This window comes from Thermobia domestica, chromosome 7 (genome assembly GCF_964235325.1).
Source record: "Thermobia domestica chromosome 7, izTheDome1.hap1.1, whole genome shotgun sequence".
NCBI lineage: Eukaryota > Metazoa > Arthropoda > Insecta > Zygentoma > Lepismatidae > Thermobia > Thermobia domestica.
This window is the reverse complement of record NC_137460.1, coordinates 42307804-42327088: the sequence shown is the minus strand read 5'-3', so window position 1 is coordinate 42327088 and position 19285 is coordinate 42307804. Positions and strand designations below refer to the sequence as shown.

The 19285-nt window shown below is 34.3% G+C and overlaps 1 protein-coding gene across 2 annotated transcripts in view; it reads right to left on the bottom strand.

Annotated features, from left to right (window-relative positions):
* LOC145690033 (homeobox protein caupolican-like) overlaps nt 1-19285 on the bottom strand; it is a 212047-nt gene that overhangs the window by 146005 nt on the left and 46757 nt on the right. For both annotated transcript variants that reach the window (XM_081764531.1, XM_081764532.1), the window contains exon 2: nt 13053-13337. In XM_081764531.1, coding sequence (XP_081620657.1) covers nt 13053-13337 — 285 coding nt within the window. The remainder of the gene's footprint in view (nt 1-13052; nt 13338-19285) is intronic.

The following is a 19285-nucleotide window of genomic DNA, read 5'->3' as shown; positions in this document are numbered from 1 at the left end:
CGAAAGACGAAGAAGAAAAAAAAAACTTGAAAAGGAAGTCAACCTGAAGTAGTTTGATGGTACAGTCCGCAGCAAAAAAACCTGCAACATGAGCTTTTTTTTTTTTTTTTTTTTTTTGTGAAACGACGAATCTTTTGCTTCAAAATAAGTGTGCAGGGGAGGACGCCGAGGTTTCTCCTGGAGTGATTCGTGCCACATAAAAGTTATGTTGATTCCCTGCGCTGTTAGGCGTAGTTTCACAATAAACTTACATGCTCATGTTGCAGGGTTTTTTTTTTTTTTGCTGCGGACTGTACAATGAAACAACAGGGAGTCCCACAGGTTACTCTATTAAGTTCAATTTATTTCACTGATAAATGTCAGTCTTCTTATTGTCTTATGGGCAATTGTATTGTGGTTCGATTTCCGGTCGAACAATAAATGACAAGTTTATATACCCGTAAAATGTAACTGAGCAAGTGAAGGTGATTTTTTTTTTTTTTTTTAGTCAATTCTATGGTTTCAGAGTTCGAATCCCGCAGCTGCCGATCATATGTTTCCCAGGATTTTCTCTTCAGTCCTACCCCTGATCCATCGTGCCCACCTCTGGAAGGCTTAAAATACCGAAGGCCGACTTCCTTATGAAATGTCTGTCTTACTTTATATTAATTACGTTTGCAGTATAAAATAGACTCTCAGTTATATCAGGAACATTAGACACACTTAATTACGACGATGTGTGGTCAGCGCATTGTCTCCCAATATAATTTCTGACGGTATCTTTTAATTCCTAACTGACATATAATATTAAAAATTCTGTGCTTCAATAAAACGTAGCAGCGCAAACATTATTATTATTATTGAAAAAATAGCAGCAAAATTCATGTCAGTATTGTCTGTAAATAATGTTTATCTATAGTGGCATTTGCAATAAAGACCTTCTATTATACCGCAAATTAAAGTATTAACATCTCTGCTTTAGACTCATTCCTTCAAATGGAGCCGCGGTGGTTCAGTGGTAGAGCGTTCACCTCAGGATCACGGGGTCCTTGGTTCGATCCCACATCGCGCCAATTTTTTCGTGGACAAACACGGTATATGTGGGTTTTCTAGAGGTTCTCTCGTTTCCTCCCACTTTCTTTATTCCACGCTTTCATTCATTTCTGATCACAGTGTCTTTTAGCCTAGCCGCCATAACTGTCGGACGTAAAACTCAAAGATTTAATTTCATCAATCAAAATTTAGCAAATATTTCTCTAAATCACATTCTCCAATATGAGTGTCGCGTGGTAGCATCTAAGAGTGACGCAAGATATTTTACATTATATTCATAATATAAAACGAATGAGCTCAAAACAAAATATTACTAGATTTCCTTCTTTTTGTTGAGCATATGAACTGCGCAATTACTCAGATATGGGTTTATAAGAGACGAAGTGAGAAGGGGATTCATGCTCACATTAGAATGATATGCTGTGTAGATAGTGCCGGTTCAGCTATTTTATTACTTTTAAAGTGATACAAAGAAATTTACACTTTTGTTGATCGAGAGAAACCTCTAGCAGTTAATGAAACATCGATATGAAAGTGTACTAGCAGAATACCCGTTCTTCGCACAGGAAGAATTTGTTTATTTTGGACATAAAGGTGCGAATTTGGATTTGAACGGCATCGGAAGTGTCACTGTTCGCTTCAGTGACCCAAAAACTATGGATTCGACATTAATAACGGTAATTTACGATCTCTCTCTCTCTCTCTCTCTCCCAAATTATGGGGCTGATTTTGGATTTAAATGGTATCGAAAGTGTCAGTGTTCATCACAGCGACTCCGAAAACTATGGATTCGACACTGATATCAATCATTTTAAAACATCTCTTACTCCCCTCCCCTAAGTTGCACCGTCAAAGTGAAATGACAACAAACATCCTATTCCCGAACTTCATACGTGTGGCAAATTTGATTGAGATCGGTCGCGTGGTTCAAGAATTATTAAGTTTTATTTATTTTTATACATCTTCCTCTCCTCTACATTGTACTACCAAAATGAAATGATAAAAGCCGTCCCAGGCCAGAACCTCATCTATTGAAAATTTGATCGAGATCGGTCGGATGGTTCAAGTGTTATTACGTACAAACATAGTCACTTCCATTTTTATGTATAAGATTAATAAAATCATCATCATAGGCATTCTGCCTTTATTGGTAGGTCACTTGCCGCAGCTGAGAAGCTTCCATGCTCCACGGTCCTCCGCTAACCTTTTCGTCTTCGCGTATGATCTTTCTGTTTTAATATCATCCATTAATTGTAGTCTTCTTCGCCCCCTCCCTCTCTTTCCCGCCACCATACCCTCTAGGACGTTCCTCATGATACAATCTCTTCTTAGGCAATGTCCCAACCAGTTTCTCTTCCTCTTCCTAATAATATCTAAAATAGTGTGTTTAAAATTTCAAGAGAAACTGAACAACAATCAAATACTGTACCTTACTGAACTCTTAAATAGGGATGCAATTTCTCAATATTACTGTACAGCTGTAAACGTAAAGCTTTGTATTTGTAAAAAAAAAAAAAAAAAAAAAAAAGGGGGGGGGGTTAATTTATTACACTTGAGGAATCCTGTATTAAATATTAACATAAACCATTCTTGTTATAATTGAATCTGTATAATTAGTATCAGTGAATGGGTGACTTGTAAAATTGTGTGTACTAGTAGGGTTGATTTATACTAATAGGATGTCGCCACAAGGGAAGGGTTGAAAAGCACTCCGCTAAATATTAGCTTTACTTCATAAAATCTATTAGAATGATATATCATATGTACTTGGAACTTTTTCAAAATAAATTTCATGGCAGCAGTAAATCAGGCCACAGTTATATATCTACATACAAAAAAGCATAAATATTCAAACCTTTCCACTTAACTAAATAAAAATAATACATACCGGTATCAAAAAATCAAAACAATGATATTTTTTTATTGGCTAACACCTAAAATGAATATATATGATATTTATATTCCTGTGTAAAACAAAAAAATTGAATGGCGTCCTAACATTACATTTTATATACACTTCTGGTTCAAAAACTCAGAAGAAATCAACAATAATAAAGAAATTTATCTATAAAAGTTATTATTACGATTATTTTTCTTGTTAAATAAATTTTTCACGGTTTTAATTTTCTTGAATGAAGAAAAGAAATATAAAGGAAAAAAGCTGCCAATCCAACCGATGCAACAACTCATGTAGTGTTAAAAAAAATTAATGCATATGCCAATACTAGATACTAACAAGTGCGTACACTATATAATATATAATGTACTTTTTATGATATTCTGTGCTTCACCAGAAGAAATTCTCTGAGACCAGATATGGCGCAATAACGTTGATCGTATATTTTAGTTTTTCAGTAGCTCAACGTAATCGAGGTTCATGCTCTTTTAAAAAAGGAAAAAAAAAAAAAACTATTCGAAATATAAAATATTATTTTTAGTAGAAAATTAAGCAGTTTTATTTTATTTTTTTAAAAAAAAAAAAGTTTATAAAATAATTCAATAAGATTTTAAAGTTCTTACCATTTATTCAGAAACAAGATTTTATTTTTTAAAGTTTCATTTTTCAAACCATTTTTATTATTCTTCTTTTTGAAAATAAAATATCCAACATTTTTAAACAGCATTGCACAACATTTCATTTTGAATTACTAATTTTTTTTTCTGTCTCAGATTCATGATGCTAACTACAGTAACGTATTTCATTTATTTATTTATATATATATTTTTTATTATTATTTTGAACGGAAACACACAAATCAATCCTGTAACGGTCGGGTTGTGTTGGTTTTGTGAATTTATTGTTTTCATGCATTACTACAATTCAATATGAATATTTGAATTTTAAAACAACTTTCCCCTCCCGTGTTATTCCAGATTTCCGGTAGGAGCTGATGTGGTTCGAATCTCACAAATTAAGCTGTAGGTCCAAAATATAATGAATGCAAATTAAAAAAAAAAAACTTAAATTTTGCATGATGTAAATATCGGTAAGGGAACGTGTGACATACTCTACAATGCCACTAGATTAAAAGTACTGTCAATACAAAGTAAAGTTTTTTTTTTTTTTTTAAGTGGGACTAGGTCAGATTATTATATATTTCTAATCTACACCACTGCTCAAAAGTTTTCGAACACCCCGGATTTTTGCAAGCATTTACTGTGATCCTATTATTTTGGCACGAGAACTTTACCGATGTGCATCAGATGTGTTCCTGCCTAAAGCATACAATCTGACAACAGTTGAGTTGAGCTCTGAAAGGTACTGTAGATGATATGTCAATTTATAATTATAAAATTTGAAACCAATAGAGATAATTTGATTATATACTGCATACAGTATATATATATATATATATATATATATATATATATATATATATATATTGCAGAGTATAAACAGAAATGTGGAAGATGAGGCCAGATATTAGTTTTGTTTGGAGAGTGTAGACATAGGTATAGAGGGTAAATGTAGCGACAAAAATTTGAAAGAAAAAGTAATTTTCAAAATTTTGCAGTTATCTGTATCTTATAGATATGCTGGCTTAAAAAATCTAAAAACGCCCTTCTTTGAAAAATGTTTACCGACGGTCAAAATTTGGAAAGCTACTTTCTCTTTAAAATTTTTGGCACTACATTTACCCTCTATGTCTACACTCTCCAAACAAAATTAGTATCTTGCGTCACCTTCCACACTTTTGTTCATTACTATGCAATTTATATATATCAAATTGTCTTTTTTGGTTTCAATTTTAATAATTATGATTTTACCTCTCAGATCTTGATTCAACTGTCCTCAAATTTGATGCTATAGCCAGGAGTACCTCTCATGAAGGGCGGTAAAGTTCTCGTGCCAAAATAATAGGATCACAGTAGATGCTTACAAAAATCCGGAGTGTTTGAAAACTTTTGAGCGTTACTCTACATATTAAACGAAATACCCTCTTCCCTTGTCAATTAATAGATCTTAAAACATGAATTATCTATGTTAGTGTGTAACTGACTAATCCACACTATAGAATTTTTGAATTGCAAAAACGTGCTGATTTCCATACCTTCTATTTTATAATATTGTTAAAACCTAATATTGTTGATCAAAAAAGCTCAATTACATGCATACAGACCGGGAATTACATCATAACACACGCAAATCATAAGTCAGTTTTATTATTTTGACATGTTAAAAAAAATAAACATATGTTTCCTTGTTTTAACTCGACATGTTGGGTCTTTTCTTAATGATAAAAGACCTTCAAACTACCGACAATTGTTTAATACCGGAGGTATAACCGGTTTTTTTTTTACTACCACCCCCTTTTATGTGGTGAAACAAGAAACTAGTGTTTTCTTTGATACAGATAACAGATAAAACAAAGCGACTTAGCGAGCTTTCGTAATTTTGAAAATAAAAATTACAGTTATTTCATTGACAATAATAACGAAAATTCGAGATGCTTATACTACTATTTGCACGATATACATATGAACTTGTTATTTTTTTGAGCAAGCCTGCACAACAGTTTCACACTAAAATATCATTTGTATTGTTCTTGTTAGTATTATTACTAGATTTTTTTTTGTTTCCTTAATTTGTCTAAATTTTCTTGTTTTTTAATTTTTTTTATATATTCCTTAACCTTGTTGATAATGAAAAGGAAAGAGTTAAAGCGAATACAGATAGTTTAGTAAGGAATTTTTTTTCTCCAAAGATAAGCATCTCAATTCTCCCCCCTTCCCGCTTGCTATTTCTTTTCTTCCAGAAAAGAAGAAAGGGTGCATATTAAGAAGAATTAAAAAGAAGAAAGGAAAAAAAACTTTCAAAAGCAGGTGATCGTATCTTGACACCAACAGGCATTTACGAAAACAGTTTTCCTAAGTTGTGTTATGCATTTCCATAACAAGTTTAGCGCCACGCGTGGTAGTTATACAAGCAACTATACATAAACTACACTAAACTGTACGTACATAGTGTGTAAATTTCGTACCTTGACCTAAGGATTTCGTGAGGATATTTGTTCCTCTGACGAATTCTTATCCTTTATCTCTTTTATGACAAATCACAAGTATAATGTGCGTCACTGTTAGCAGTGTATGTGTCACTGTTCGCAGTGTATGTGTCACTGTTCGCAGTATATCACTGTTAGTATGTGTGACACTGTTAGCAGTATGTGTGTCACTGTTAGCATATAAATTACTGTTAAGAGTGTATCACTGTTAGTAATATATGCGTCACTGTTAGCATATAAATTGTTAGCAGTATATGTCACTGATAGCATAGATGTCTCTGTTAGCAGCATATATGTCACTGTTAGCAGCATATATGTCACTGTTAGCAGAATATGTGTCACTGTTACCATACAAATAACTGTTAGCAGTGTAAGTGCCACTGTTAGTAGTTATGTCTCTGTTAGCAGAATATATAAATCACTATAAGCAGTACATGTGTCACTGTTAGCAGTATTGTACTACTGATAAGACCTACAACAATAGATACAATCGGATACTTAAGTGTATTTTTTTTTACATGTACAGTGCGGTAAACAAATCCTTTGTTCCAGCACAATAAAAACTATCGATTTCACTGACAACAAACGATCAACTTTTTAATGATATTAAAAGAGTGTATTTCGGTGTTTCTCGAAAACTACGCATGAGATTTCGCCCTCAAGTACGTAATTTTATTCCAGCTGGATATGATCTTTAAAATGAAATGAAATCTTATTAGTTTTACGTCACACGTTATGACGTGTAGACTAACGGTAGAATGAAGAAAGTGGAAGAGTTTGTCTCTCCTGGAAACATGGACAGAGTAAACATACTGTACAGGGTGGCCCAAAAGTAGATACACAGTACCGCACTGATCAGCTTATTGCATTTTACGAAATTACTTATTGTTATCCTACAGGTAGACTTAGTTTCTTTATTATTTGTTCTTAATGTATTTTTACTTCTATCTTACGCTCGGAACAGCCGAATCAAATAAACCCATAAACTAGAATGTTATACTTAATTAATGCAGGGGTGTATACCTACTTTTGGGCCACTCTGTATAAAGGAGTTTTTGGTAAATCAATTCCCTTATAAACAAGTGTGAATTCAACATCAAAATTTATATACAATAAATCCTGTAATTATGACATATCAACTTTAGATATACATAAACAACCATTGTTCATGATGAATTTTGATCCTAAATGGACTGATTCACTTCATTTTTTCTTGTCTATGAATTTCCTTTCGTCTGACGTGAAGATGTCGATATGCCCGGGGCACTGACACGCAAAGCATCAGGCCTAGATTTCCGTAATTGGCTGTGTGTATGCTCATATATATATATGTACGTATATATACTAGTTATAACGCCTGAATGTTTCTTCTGAGTGAAGTTTATTATGAACACGTGTTATGTTATGGGTATGCGTGCACAAGATTGGTAATTCTGTACTGATGAAAGCACATTTTGTTTATATCAAACATGTCCTTTCTCCCACTCCCTCCCCCCTTAACTAAGCTTTTCTTTCCTTTTAAATTAGATTATTTGTTTTGATAAAACTGAAATAAATATTTTTAAAAAGAGCATTTTGAAAAGTAATTTTTTATATAATAATAGAGAGCATATGTATATGTGAACATGGAAAATAACAAGACAAATCTCTCCATCTACACGTAAAATTTCCTTTTTTTCTGAGGTTATTTACTTAAATGTTGCTATAGTAATTTTCTATACAATGAAGTGTTTATCCTTGAGGTTAACGTCTCACAATCATGCACCAAGGATTAAGGAAACGGTGGCGATGACAATGTATGAAATCGTAGATTGAAAAAAAGTGGGAGGACACAGGACAACTCCGAGAAAACTCAAGCACACTGTATTTGTCCACAATAAAGCCTACGTAATGCGAAATGGAATCGAAAAGGGACCCTATGAACCAGATATGAACGCTCTACAACCTAGCTATCGCCGCCCCAAACAAATTATGTTGGTATTACAAGTAGTATATGCATCCATGATAATATTATATGCGTCCATGCTGTTAACATTATATCAGTCACTGTTAGCGCTGTATGCGTCACTCTTAGAATTATGTGTCACCGTTAGGATCATATGCGTCACTGTTAGTATTATATGTGTCACTGTTAGCATCATATGCGTCACTGTTAGTATTATATGTGCCACTGTTTTCATTATATGCGTCATTATTAGTATTATGTGTCACTGTTAGAATATGTGTCACAATTTTTACTATATGTGTCAGTTAGAATATGTGACAGTTTTATTATATGTCACTGTTAGAATATGTAAGTTTTTATTATATGCGTCACTGTTAGAATATGTAAGTTTTTATTATATGCGTCACTGTTAGAATGTCACTGTTTTTAATGATATGCATCACTGTTAGAATGTGTCACTGTTTTAATTATATGCGTCACTGTTAGTATTTTATGCGTCGCTGTTAGAATGTGTCACTGTTTTTATTATATGCGTCACTGTTAGTATTATATGTCACTGTTAGAATATGTGTCAGTTTTTACTATATGCGTCACTGTTAGTATATACGTCGCGTCACCCTTAGGATTATATGTGTCACTTAGTATATGTATCACTGTAAGAATGTGTCACTGTTTTTAATATATGTGTTGGTGTTAGTATTATGTGTCACTGATAAATATGTGTCACAGTTTTATTGTGTGTGTCACTGTTAAAATATGTGTCGTTGTTTTTATTATATGCGTCACTGTTAGCATTATCTGCGTTACTTAAGATTATAGAAATACATCACTGTTATTGTTATATGCATCACTGTTATTATTATATGTGTCACTGTTACTATTATATTCGACACTGAAAAAGTTAATCACCCGTCTTCTTTAGAACTACATGACAAGACACAATTACAGGAAACAATTCATTTCATTTCAAAACTTTTGTCACATTACTTGAACCCAGTGGCGTATTTAGGGGGTGGCTATCGGGCTCAAGCCCCCCTGAAATAGATAAATTTATACATGGTATATGTAATAACTCTATACCTACATAGACCCAGTATATTCAAGTATATACACCCAGTCAGGAGAATGTGCATATCCCCCCCGAAACAAAATTCTAAATACGCCACTGCTTGAACCATTCCAACTTTTCCAAGGGCTTAACGCCCTTCCTCAGCGGATCCGAGCCTGATTAAAAAGCAGTCTTATTTTATACGAGTACTACCAAAATACCAAAATAATTAAATAACTAATGACATCTCTAAATACGTATATTCAACTAATTTTATAAAAGATAATTTTCACCTGTTTGACAACTTCCGTTTCACATTATACTAAATACATTATTACACTAACATTTTTTTTACTTACTTTTTTTTTCGCTAAATTTTCGCTTTTAATAGAAAGTTAATAAATAAATTACTCGTGTGGCTGGCTGCATCCTTCCGATAGATGGAAGCTAATGTCTTGAACGGAGTAATTAACGTCAATAGTTATTAACTCAACAGGCCGACATTAATGAACTGCTTGTATTTACTGTCGTATACATACTTAGATGGCTGTATAACTGGTTTCTGTTTGCTAATTTTGATATTTTTTTTATTTGTTTCATTCTTTCCTTATTTATACTAAGTTTTACTTCATGTGTCTATATTTTGTTATTCAAATTATACCAGAAGAACACGGGTCCAATGTCCAGATGAATTCTCAAATAGTATATTCCTACTCATATGATGCCGAATTACAGTACCTAGAAACCGTCCATACTTTAAAATGATAAAAGACAGTAACGACGAGCTTTCAACTTTTTGAGAGGCAAGCCGAAGGACAAAGACATTTGGGGTAGGGGCGTACGCACGGGGTGGGTCATGGGGGTCCGGACCCACCCGAAATCCCGACTTTTTTGTAAATGTAGTCTACTTTTAGGGGCAATTTTAGAAATTTTCATATAATTTAGCCTTAAATTGTATTTTGACCCCTCCGAAACGCTTCAGACCCCTCCCGAAATAAATTCCTGCGTACGTCCCTGATTTGGAGGGCAGCTTTTTTTTCACTTGGCCTCAAGCGCGCACCCAGAAATTTTTGTTGGAGGGTTTTAAGCTTTCTGGTTGGAAGGGGTTCAACCTTACAAGCCAGCACTCGAAAAGACGATAAGTAATTATAAAATACTTCCAGCTTCAGAGAAAAACGATAGAACTAGACTTTATTAATAAGAGAAACAGTGCAAATAAAATCTAAAATCAAATTTTTATCTTACATCAATCATTTCCCTGTTAAACAAGTATTCTAGAGTTTTAACGAGAAAGCGTTCAAATGGATGTTACGTTACGGAGTTTTATTATTTCTCGGGGGGGGGGGGGGTCCAGACCCAGTGAACCATCCCCATGAGTGCGTCACTGCTTGGCTTCTATTATAACACATCATCTCTGGGGGGCAGTCACGGCAGGGGCGGTCGATGCAACCGGAGGCCCCAGCCGCCTCTATCTCCTCTATCGTCGTTACTGGACAGAGGGCTAAACCCTCGCAAGGGGTTTGGCTGATAAAATAACAATACTCCTGTTATCCAGAGCCAGTGGCGGATCCAGGGGGCGATTCCCCCCACTTTCTTATTTTAGTATATATAAATAAAACCCATCGCAGAGTTTAGAGTTCTTAAAAGTAGCTTTAAGTAGCAGTATTACAACCCACCGCCCCTCCAGAAGTGTGTCCTGGATCCACCCCTGTCCAGAGCTCAATGGAGATTACAACGTGGCTATGTCTGAAATTACCATCATATAATCCTTTAATAAGAATTAATAATAATAATTTAAAGAAATTAATCTATATACCAGGCAATTACTAGCTGCAGGGAAGGCGCAATCTATGAGCTCGCCCAATTTTGACATATAATATATATCGTTGTCATTTAAAAAAAAACTATAGAAAATATGATAAAAATTTGGTCGGCGAATAAAATCTGGTTTATTATTAAAACATTGAAGACATAAGAACGTGGGAGAAAGTGTAAGAGCATCAAGAAAATTCACGGACACGATGTTGACCACCAGAAACTCACATGTCCTGAGACAGAACGAGGGACCTTTCGCAAGCAGAGGTAATTGCCACTGTTAACGACGTGTGTCATCGTGTAGCTGAACGGTTAGAATTTTCTGCGTGAACAAACTTCTTGTGTTCGAGTCTCAGTGAATTCTTCGTGACAACCAACCAACCGAGGAAAATTAGTTCACGATGAAACTTTGAATTCAGAGTATCGGGAGAAAGAAAAAAGAACAATAACTGTGACACCACCTCACCTGCTGACCACACATCATTCAACTCAACTGCTGAATGGTATATCCCGACCTATTACAGTGTATAATGTAATGTATTTACATTAAGTGTCACTAGTTTTCTAAATACTAGAAAGCAACCAATGTTTCTTTCAGATGATATTTTTTTTGGGGGGACACTGCCCCCCGGAGCTCGGAGAGTGCCCCCCGGACGAGACCAAAATAATACGTCTATAATATAGTAATAAATAAAATAGTACAAGTAGTGCCTCCCCGGAATACTACGTGTGCCCCCCCTCCCGGAACACTTTTTTTTTTTTTTTTTTTTTTTTTTTTTTTTTTTTTTTTTAGCGATAAGCCTAAAATCCGTTTTCAGGACCTTCAAATGACACGGCCCACGTGGCATACGAATTATATTTGAAAATCGAACCAGAGATCTATGGGTGCCGATCCTGTGGTATTTACCCCTTCCGCTGAAGTTTGCTTGGGCCGAAGAATTTATATTAAAATCTTGATTTCTCGTTAGATGATACTTAACAAAACTGAATGTCGCCAAAGTTATGCAGAAATCAGAGTCACTGCCGAGAACAACTTACTAGTCATCAGTGCAACTCAATGTCAGCTTTGTAGAGAGTTTTCTTGCAAGAACTATTCATAGCCGCAAATTAGAGTTTTTTTATTTATTTATTTATTTATTTATTTATTTATTTCAGTGCCTATTTATTCATGTTGGAACGTAGACGATTATGATACACATTTTAACTATCTTCCAGGTGTCCTCTTAGTAGGATAGAAAAGACAGAAAAAACTAGAACTTCAGACAGGATGACTTATTGGCAATTAGTAATTCAAGCAACAGATTGTAAATAATTAACGTGCATGCTTCGTAATTGAGATGTCGAAGTTTTGAACCCCACAGCTGGAAATCCTTATTAGATTTTTCAACATTTTCTCAATTCTCTCAATTCTCCAGGCAGCCTAATATACTGGACAGACGGAATGATACTGACAAATATACAGATATTGTCAATCTTGTTCTCAAAAATATTTTTTTCCACCTTATTATTAATATTCTCAGCAATGGCATACACAAAGTTTTTTTTCCATTTTTTTAAGGGTTTTAACACTCTCAGCCCCCAAATCGACCCCCCAGTGGTGCCGATTTATGAATAACGTTGAGGGGCATTCCGATATGTGCTCTTCTCTTGTCAGAACTCGAAAGATAATCAGAAACTAGGGTGGTCGATGTAATCCTTGTGTAGGCGCTGGTTTCTTAATAATTCTTCGACGTTCCTTTGAGACTGTTCAATATATTTGCATTTCATAACACACAAGATAATATGAATTCAAAAAATACAAACAAACTTGTTAGATGAACATTATTATATGTGGATTAATGCGATATTAACACAACAAACGTAGCTACCGCTGCTTTCTTGGTGTCATGTTTTTCACCCACACACACACACACACACTCACCCCTGCTAGGGAGAAAAAGTATTAGTTTTTATGTTGCTGCCTCTTCATTTACTTACTGGCGTTAGTTTTTATTGAGAAGAACGCTCAGTTCTGAACATAGGGGGTCAAGCAAAAATTTGTTAACCTCTCCCAAAGCCCCAGGATCGTTGCTCATATCTCTCCTGAAATTTAGCGTACGCTACTGATAGTTAAATAAATAAATAAATACAATTAGTTGCAAAAGCTGCCTGGAAAAACTGAATTAATGAATAATATTTAAATAATAAATGATAATACAATTTTACTTACCAACGGCGAGTAGAATGCCGAACTATCAACGCCGATGCTTGGATAAGGGTTTTGGTCGGTGGAAGGATACGGGGTTCCGTAAACCCCACCCCCCAACCCGACACCGGATGTCGAAAGGCGTGGGTACGACGAGAGAGCTAACCGGGCTGAGTCGTATTGACAAGAGCAGACAGTCTGCCCGGAAACGGGATCCGTCATGATAGGTCGGCCGTTCTCACAACATGAGGTGGCTGTTGTCCCTCCAGCAGTAGCCGGCGTGGTCGTCGGTTGGCCCGCCACTAACAGCTGTGAAAAGACCAACAAAATGTGACATTAGTTTCATCCTTTTAAAAAAAAAAAAAAGCGTTGTGACATATTAATTATATATAATTTACTATATTAAATAAGTAGCAAGACACACATAAGATTGGACATTAATATTAATATTTGTGGCTATAATTAGATATAGTAATTCATGTTAATCCACTAAATTTCAATATTAGCTACAGATATACGATTTTTCCCCCTTGCAGTTAAGTGTGGAAAAGAAGAATATTTGAGTAAAAAAACAAAACATACACAAGAACTCCGTTGTGGTTACTACGGAATGTATCTGTCTTGTGAATAAGTGAGACATAATCAAATCTTGTAGTGAATGACGCAGTGGAAGAAATTGAAGAAATAAGATGATTATTATCATTATTATTATTATTATTGGTATTAGTATTAATACAGCAAAACATTTGTATGATTTTTGGACACAATATTATGCACTGAAATATATACAGCAGTCTTCGGATTAGGATTAGGAATTACATCACTGGGCATTCGGCATCTATGACTATATTAGCCCATCAAGTATGAGGGATGACATCCCTCGGCGATCACACTATCCGAAAAAAAGGGGGGAAGGAAGGAAGCGGCCTGGGATTTGTATGTTAGGTACCATTATGGCATTTGTCTGGTGTGAATGAGGAGATCCAGGAAAACCTCACTCAGGAAGCCTGGTCTGAAAAAGCTCTTGTACTTTGTCGACCGAGAGTTCCCACCGGGAATCGAACCTGGGACCGCTCGCACCACACACCAGTCTTTCGTCTAGCACAGATGGCCAAAATGTAACTCTAATGAAAGTTAATCCATGAAGATAGGCCGGAAAGTATGACGCAGTTTTTGCCTTAAACGTGAGGATTCAAGACATTCAAAAGATTCTTTGTAATATAATTTTCTTCCCCAAGTTCCAAGTCTGAAGAAAAAAAACTCTCAATCAGCTGAAACACTGAAAAAAACATATTGAGAATGTATTACTTTGTTTACTTCATGGTTTTCCAACGCAAAAATATTGCAGGTAATCATTTAAAAATCATGGATTTATCAAAAGAAGTATAAGGTTTAAAGAGGTGCCTTGAAGAGTTGAAAAAAATTGTCGAAATAAATTTAAAGAACCAAAGGAGAAGGCAAAAATAATAGCAGATAGCTGGTCCTTTCAGCCTCAATTTCTGCATACTCGACAAAAGAAAGTGCAACATCGCTACGATGAAATTTCTCAAGGCGGGCGATTAAGGGATAGTGAAAGCTTCTTTCGCTAACTGTGTGGTGGGCAGTTAGTAATGGGATCACTTTAGTGACAACAACTAGCTTTATTTCTTACACTGAAAAATTCACTTCCTTTCATCCAACGCTTTGCCAAGTCTGTACAGCTTTGAATGTTGTTTCTGATCATTCCTATCACACTTGTAAGATCTAGGCGTTCATCTCCTGAATTTAAAATAATAAAATACTATTTGAGGAGCACCTTTAGTTAAGAAGGATCAGCACTCCTTTGCATTGAGCAACTAAGTTCTTGGCTAGAAAAGAGGCTTAGAAGAACTGTAATAGACAACTTCGCCGAAGTGAAAGCAAGAAGGAAGTAAGTTTAATCAAGGTATGAATAATGTTATATAGTATCATAATTATGAAAACGTTAACTCAAAAATGCACACATAGAAGTACACATTGTAAAAATGTCAACTATCGGTTATAGAAACCAAAAGAGAACGCCATCGTAAACGTTTGCCAGGGACCTGCAAGTCTTTAGTGTTACGCCATTGGATGAATATGGCGTCCTACTCGCAAGTGATCCCAATAATCAATATTAAAACGAAAATACGCAAACAAACATAATACATCATAATATCTTTTTAAAAGAATAGGCATATTTTCTTGACGTATACCTATGGGATTAATATTTTCGCGAAAAACACACGGAAATAGCGCCAAAGCACGCAATTAAGTCATACATAAATACCATAGAAAGAAAGAAACATACACATACAACTATATATATATATATATATATATATATATATATATATATATATATATATATATATATATATATTCACACCCATGTTTATTATAACTGAATGCTAGTGCTCTGTCACCATTACGCTTTGCTACTAGCAAGCAACATAAAAGTTCTTTGTTCTCTCTGTCCTGAATTATATCTACTATATTTTTCTTCTTTCTTTCCCTGTGAACTCAATGACAATTAAACATGCATCACAGGAAGAAGAAAGGACATAGATGGACTGAGTATATTAGTGCGAAATCAATAGTTTCATTGGAATTTACTTTCCATTTTCGTCCCTCAATCTTTAGATAAAAAAGAAAACACTTCATAAGTAACAAAAGATAACATGTCTATGTATTGCTTTTGTTAATTTTCGCGTCAGGTGTCCCATTACTACCTTACCATTCCGTGTGTCCCTCATTATATTATCAGTCACCATCCGCCACTGGTGTTTCGGGGGAGAATTAGTTTTCTTTCTTTCTTTATAAATGCAATTTCCCTATTGTCTGTCTGTCTACAAGCATAAATAAAAGGGGGCGTAGAGTGTATACATACAGTTACTCGTGTAGCAAATTAGAACCTTGCATGAACAGAACCAATGATGTCTGTTAAAGAGAGAGTGCCTCCTCATACCCACTTTTTTTTTTCAAAACAACACAGTAACTACATCTACAGGGTAATTTTCGCACTAGTTATTACGTGTTGCAGCAAACTCGGAATATTTATATTTTCCCCTTTGCCTTATTTACTTGGCGGCATCAGTGCTTTTTTAGCATACACAAAACAAGATTCATTCTGTACTAAACCCGCATGCATATTTTATACTATGTTATAGCTTCCCTCTTCATCCCCCCAAACCCTGAAAAAAGTCATTATTAGCGTTTTCATTCAAGTTGATATGTTGACTATGATACAAAACATGCGATACAACGGTTTTACAAGTTGTTAAGTTAGTGTTGCCAGGTTACTTTGCTCATCATCACGAAAGCGCAAAATAATAGTCCCTATATAACTAGAAAGAATTATTATTATGTACGCTTCTTCCTCGTTCAAAGATTGTAATCTTTTCAAATTTATTTCATAATTTGTTTTGCGAGTGTTATTTATCTCTGTAAATAATACAAAGGTACAGTATTATTGCGTATTAAAAAGGAAATCACCTCTTGGCCTTTACACTACAATTTAAGATGGCGGGCGTTAAAATATTAATTGAATGTACTTCAATAATGATTCAGTTTTATTTGCTGTCGAAATATGATTCTTTATTTGAAAATTTTATTGAAATAATTACTTCGTTCGAAAGAGGAATATTCGGAAGGCATACATGTTATTTCCAAGACTCACTAATAGTATTATGTTAATTTCCAAGACTCACCAATAGTATTATGTTATTTCCAAGACTCACTACATGTTATTTCCAAGACCCCTAATAGTAGTAGACCTATATTATGTTACTTCCAAGACTCACTAATAATATTATCTTATTTATAAGACTTACTAAGAATATTTTATTTCTAAGACTCACTAATAATACTATGTTATTTCCAACAATCCAAAATTAATTAATACATTTCTACCTCGCAACTTTCTTGCTTTAACTATTAATCAGTTCGGTTTTAAACTATCCCAAATGATTTTTTTAACATACATTTTCTGGTTTGAATATTAAGTAATTGTTGTATTTACCCATATTGTTAAAAATTAGCTGTTGTATGTAAAATTTTATATTTAACTAGCTGAACCTGCGCTCTCTACACAGAGCATCATTCACATATGAGCATGAATCTCCTTGTCATTCCTCACAACATCTGTACATGTCCTTTTACAAACACAAGTAAAGGATGTTCTGATAAAAATCGGCAAGGGGGATGAGATTTTTTTCAATATCTCGCACCATTTACAAGATTTGAGCCTACGTCCGGTTGACGTCTTTAATTTATGTATGATCAGTGTTTTCTTTCTTCTTGTATGCAGATTATAATAAGCAAATACATTATACACACAATTAGTCAGCGATGTATATGGTGTTCATTGGGCAAAACCTCCAAACAATGAAGATTCATCTTAGACTGGAGAAAATGGTTATCCTTCACTTTTCATTATCATTTGATCATGAAAAAAACGCCGGAGGGATATACTAACACCGTATACAAATGGTGGTGTTGGAATGTATAACTCATAGGATATGATGCTTTACTTTTTAAAATTTCAATACCCCCAATGTATCCCTAAAAAAATATAATAAAGAAATAACGGCCATTTTTTAAATATTCAATTAAAACGGAACAATATACACAAAATTTGCAATCGTTCAGTGAAAGCGACATCTTTCTAGAAACTGTGGGTTCCGAGATATTATTGTGAAAAGAACTGGCCACAAACATATAAACTTTTCTCGATCACAAACACAAACCTAGCAATTAATATATAGATAATCCAACTTAATTTAGGTAATATTTACATATAGCAGAGTAGAGTGGGGCAAATTGGTACACTTAGTTTCTGAATGTTCTTTCCTAATTGGAAAAAGAACCAGAAACACCTTGTCAACTGTTCACATCTTATGAAGTACAATTTTTTTTTTAAAAAAATGAAAACATTACGCCGAGAAATGAAACCTTCCTTATGGCGTCCACACTACTTGCTGAAGCAATCTGTAACTATGTAATATAGCAAATCTACCATGACTAGAATAACTCAGTGTTACTATCCTCACTTCAACAGAAAAATAATGGTATTGTACACTTCTACCCCACTCTACTCTATTAAAGGACATAGAGTATATGAAGATATAAAGAACAATTAATCAATCTTGGAGAAGAAATCTGTGAAATAAAATCTTTAAAATTCCCGTTAATTTTGAACGAAATAGAAAAAAAAAATAATTCCCGATATAAATGAGCATGATCAAAAAACGACAAGTGACGTAAGTCAGTGATGTACACAGCACATTGTTTTAGGGAAGGCCCATAACTTTTCCAGCGGCAATGGTTTTCACATATTAAAAAGCTATAACAGGCAAACCACATTTGGTAGGGGGAGACCCATTTAGGGGAGGACCACCAGGCGTATGTATTAAACATTGTTTACTAACCTAAAACTAATTACGTACCTCCAGTTGCGTACATAAAATCAATATTGTTTTATACTTTATATAATATCATTACTGTAACGTCAAAAAGCTTGATCCATGGGTAGTACATGGGTAATTTCCAATACGTAACTTGAACTGCAGTCCGGCTCAAACCTCCTGACGTTTACGGCATGTCCTTTTCACAATATCCAATGCAAGTTGGACGACTTGTCTAATAGGATTACGAGAGATCAATTTCAAAGGCACGTCCCTATAATATGTATGCCACCATAGCGTTAATAAATTTGTACGAAGAATTTGTCTTTCAGTATCTTAATTTCTCGTGTTAATGTTGCACGTTTCACGTTATGCCTGTACACGAAAGGAAGCGAAATCCGAAAAGGTCGCACCTGTACACCATTGGTTTTCCACAGACATCAAGAGGTTTGAGCCGGACTTCAGTTACGTGAATGTGTAATAAGATAATGTACGTTTAGTTACGGTAACTTTAAAAAACAAAATGGGAGAGGTCTTACGTATGTTTCAGAATTTTGTTTGAAAAAAAATGGTCAATTTTATCTATTTCAACTTCAACTTCACTAAAGCTTCCAGCAACAATAATATTATATATATATATATATATATATATATATATATATATATATATATATATATATATATATATATATATATATATATATATATATATATATATATAGATAGATAGATAGATAGATAGATAGATAGATAGATAGATATAGATATAGATATAAAGCGGAACATTATAACTACAGTTTGTCACAAAACATTATCATTTATTGGATGTGTGTGTATACAAATTACTTAAAAAAA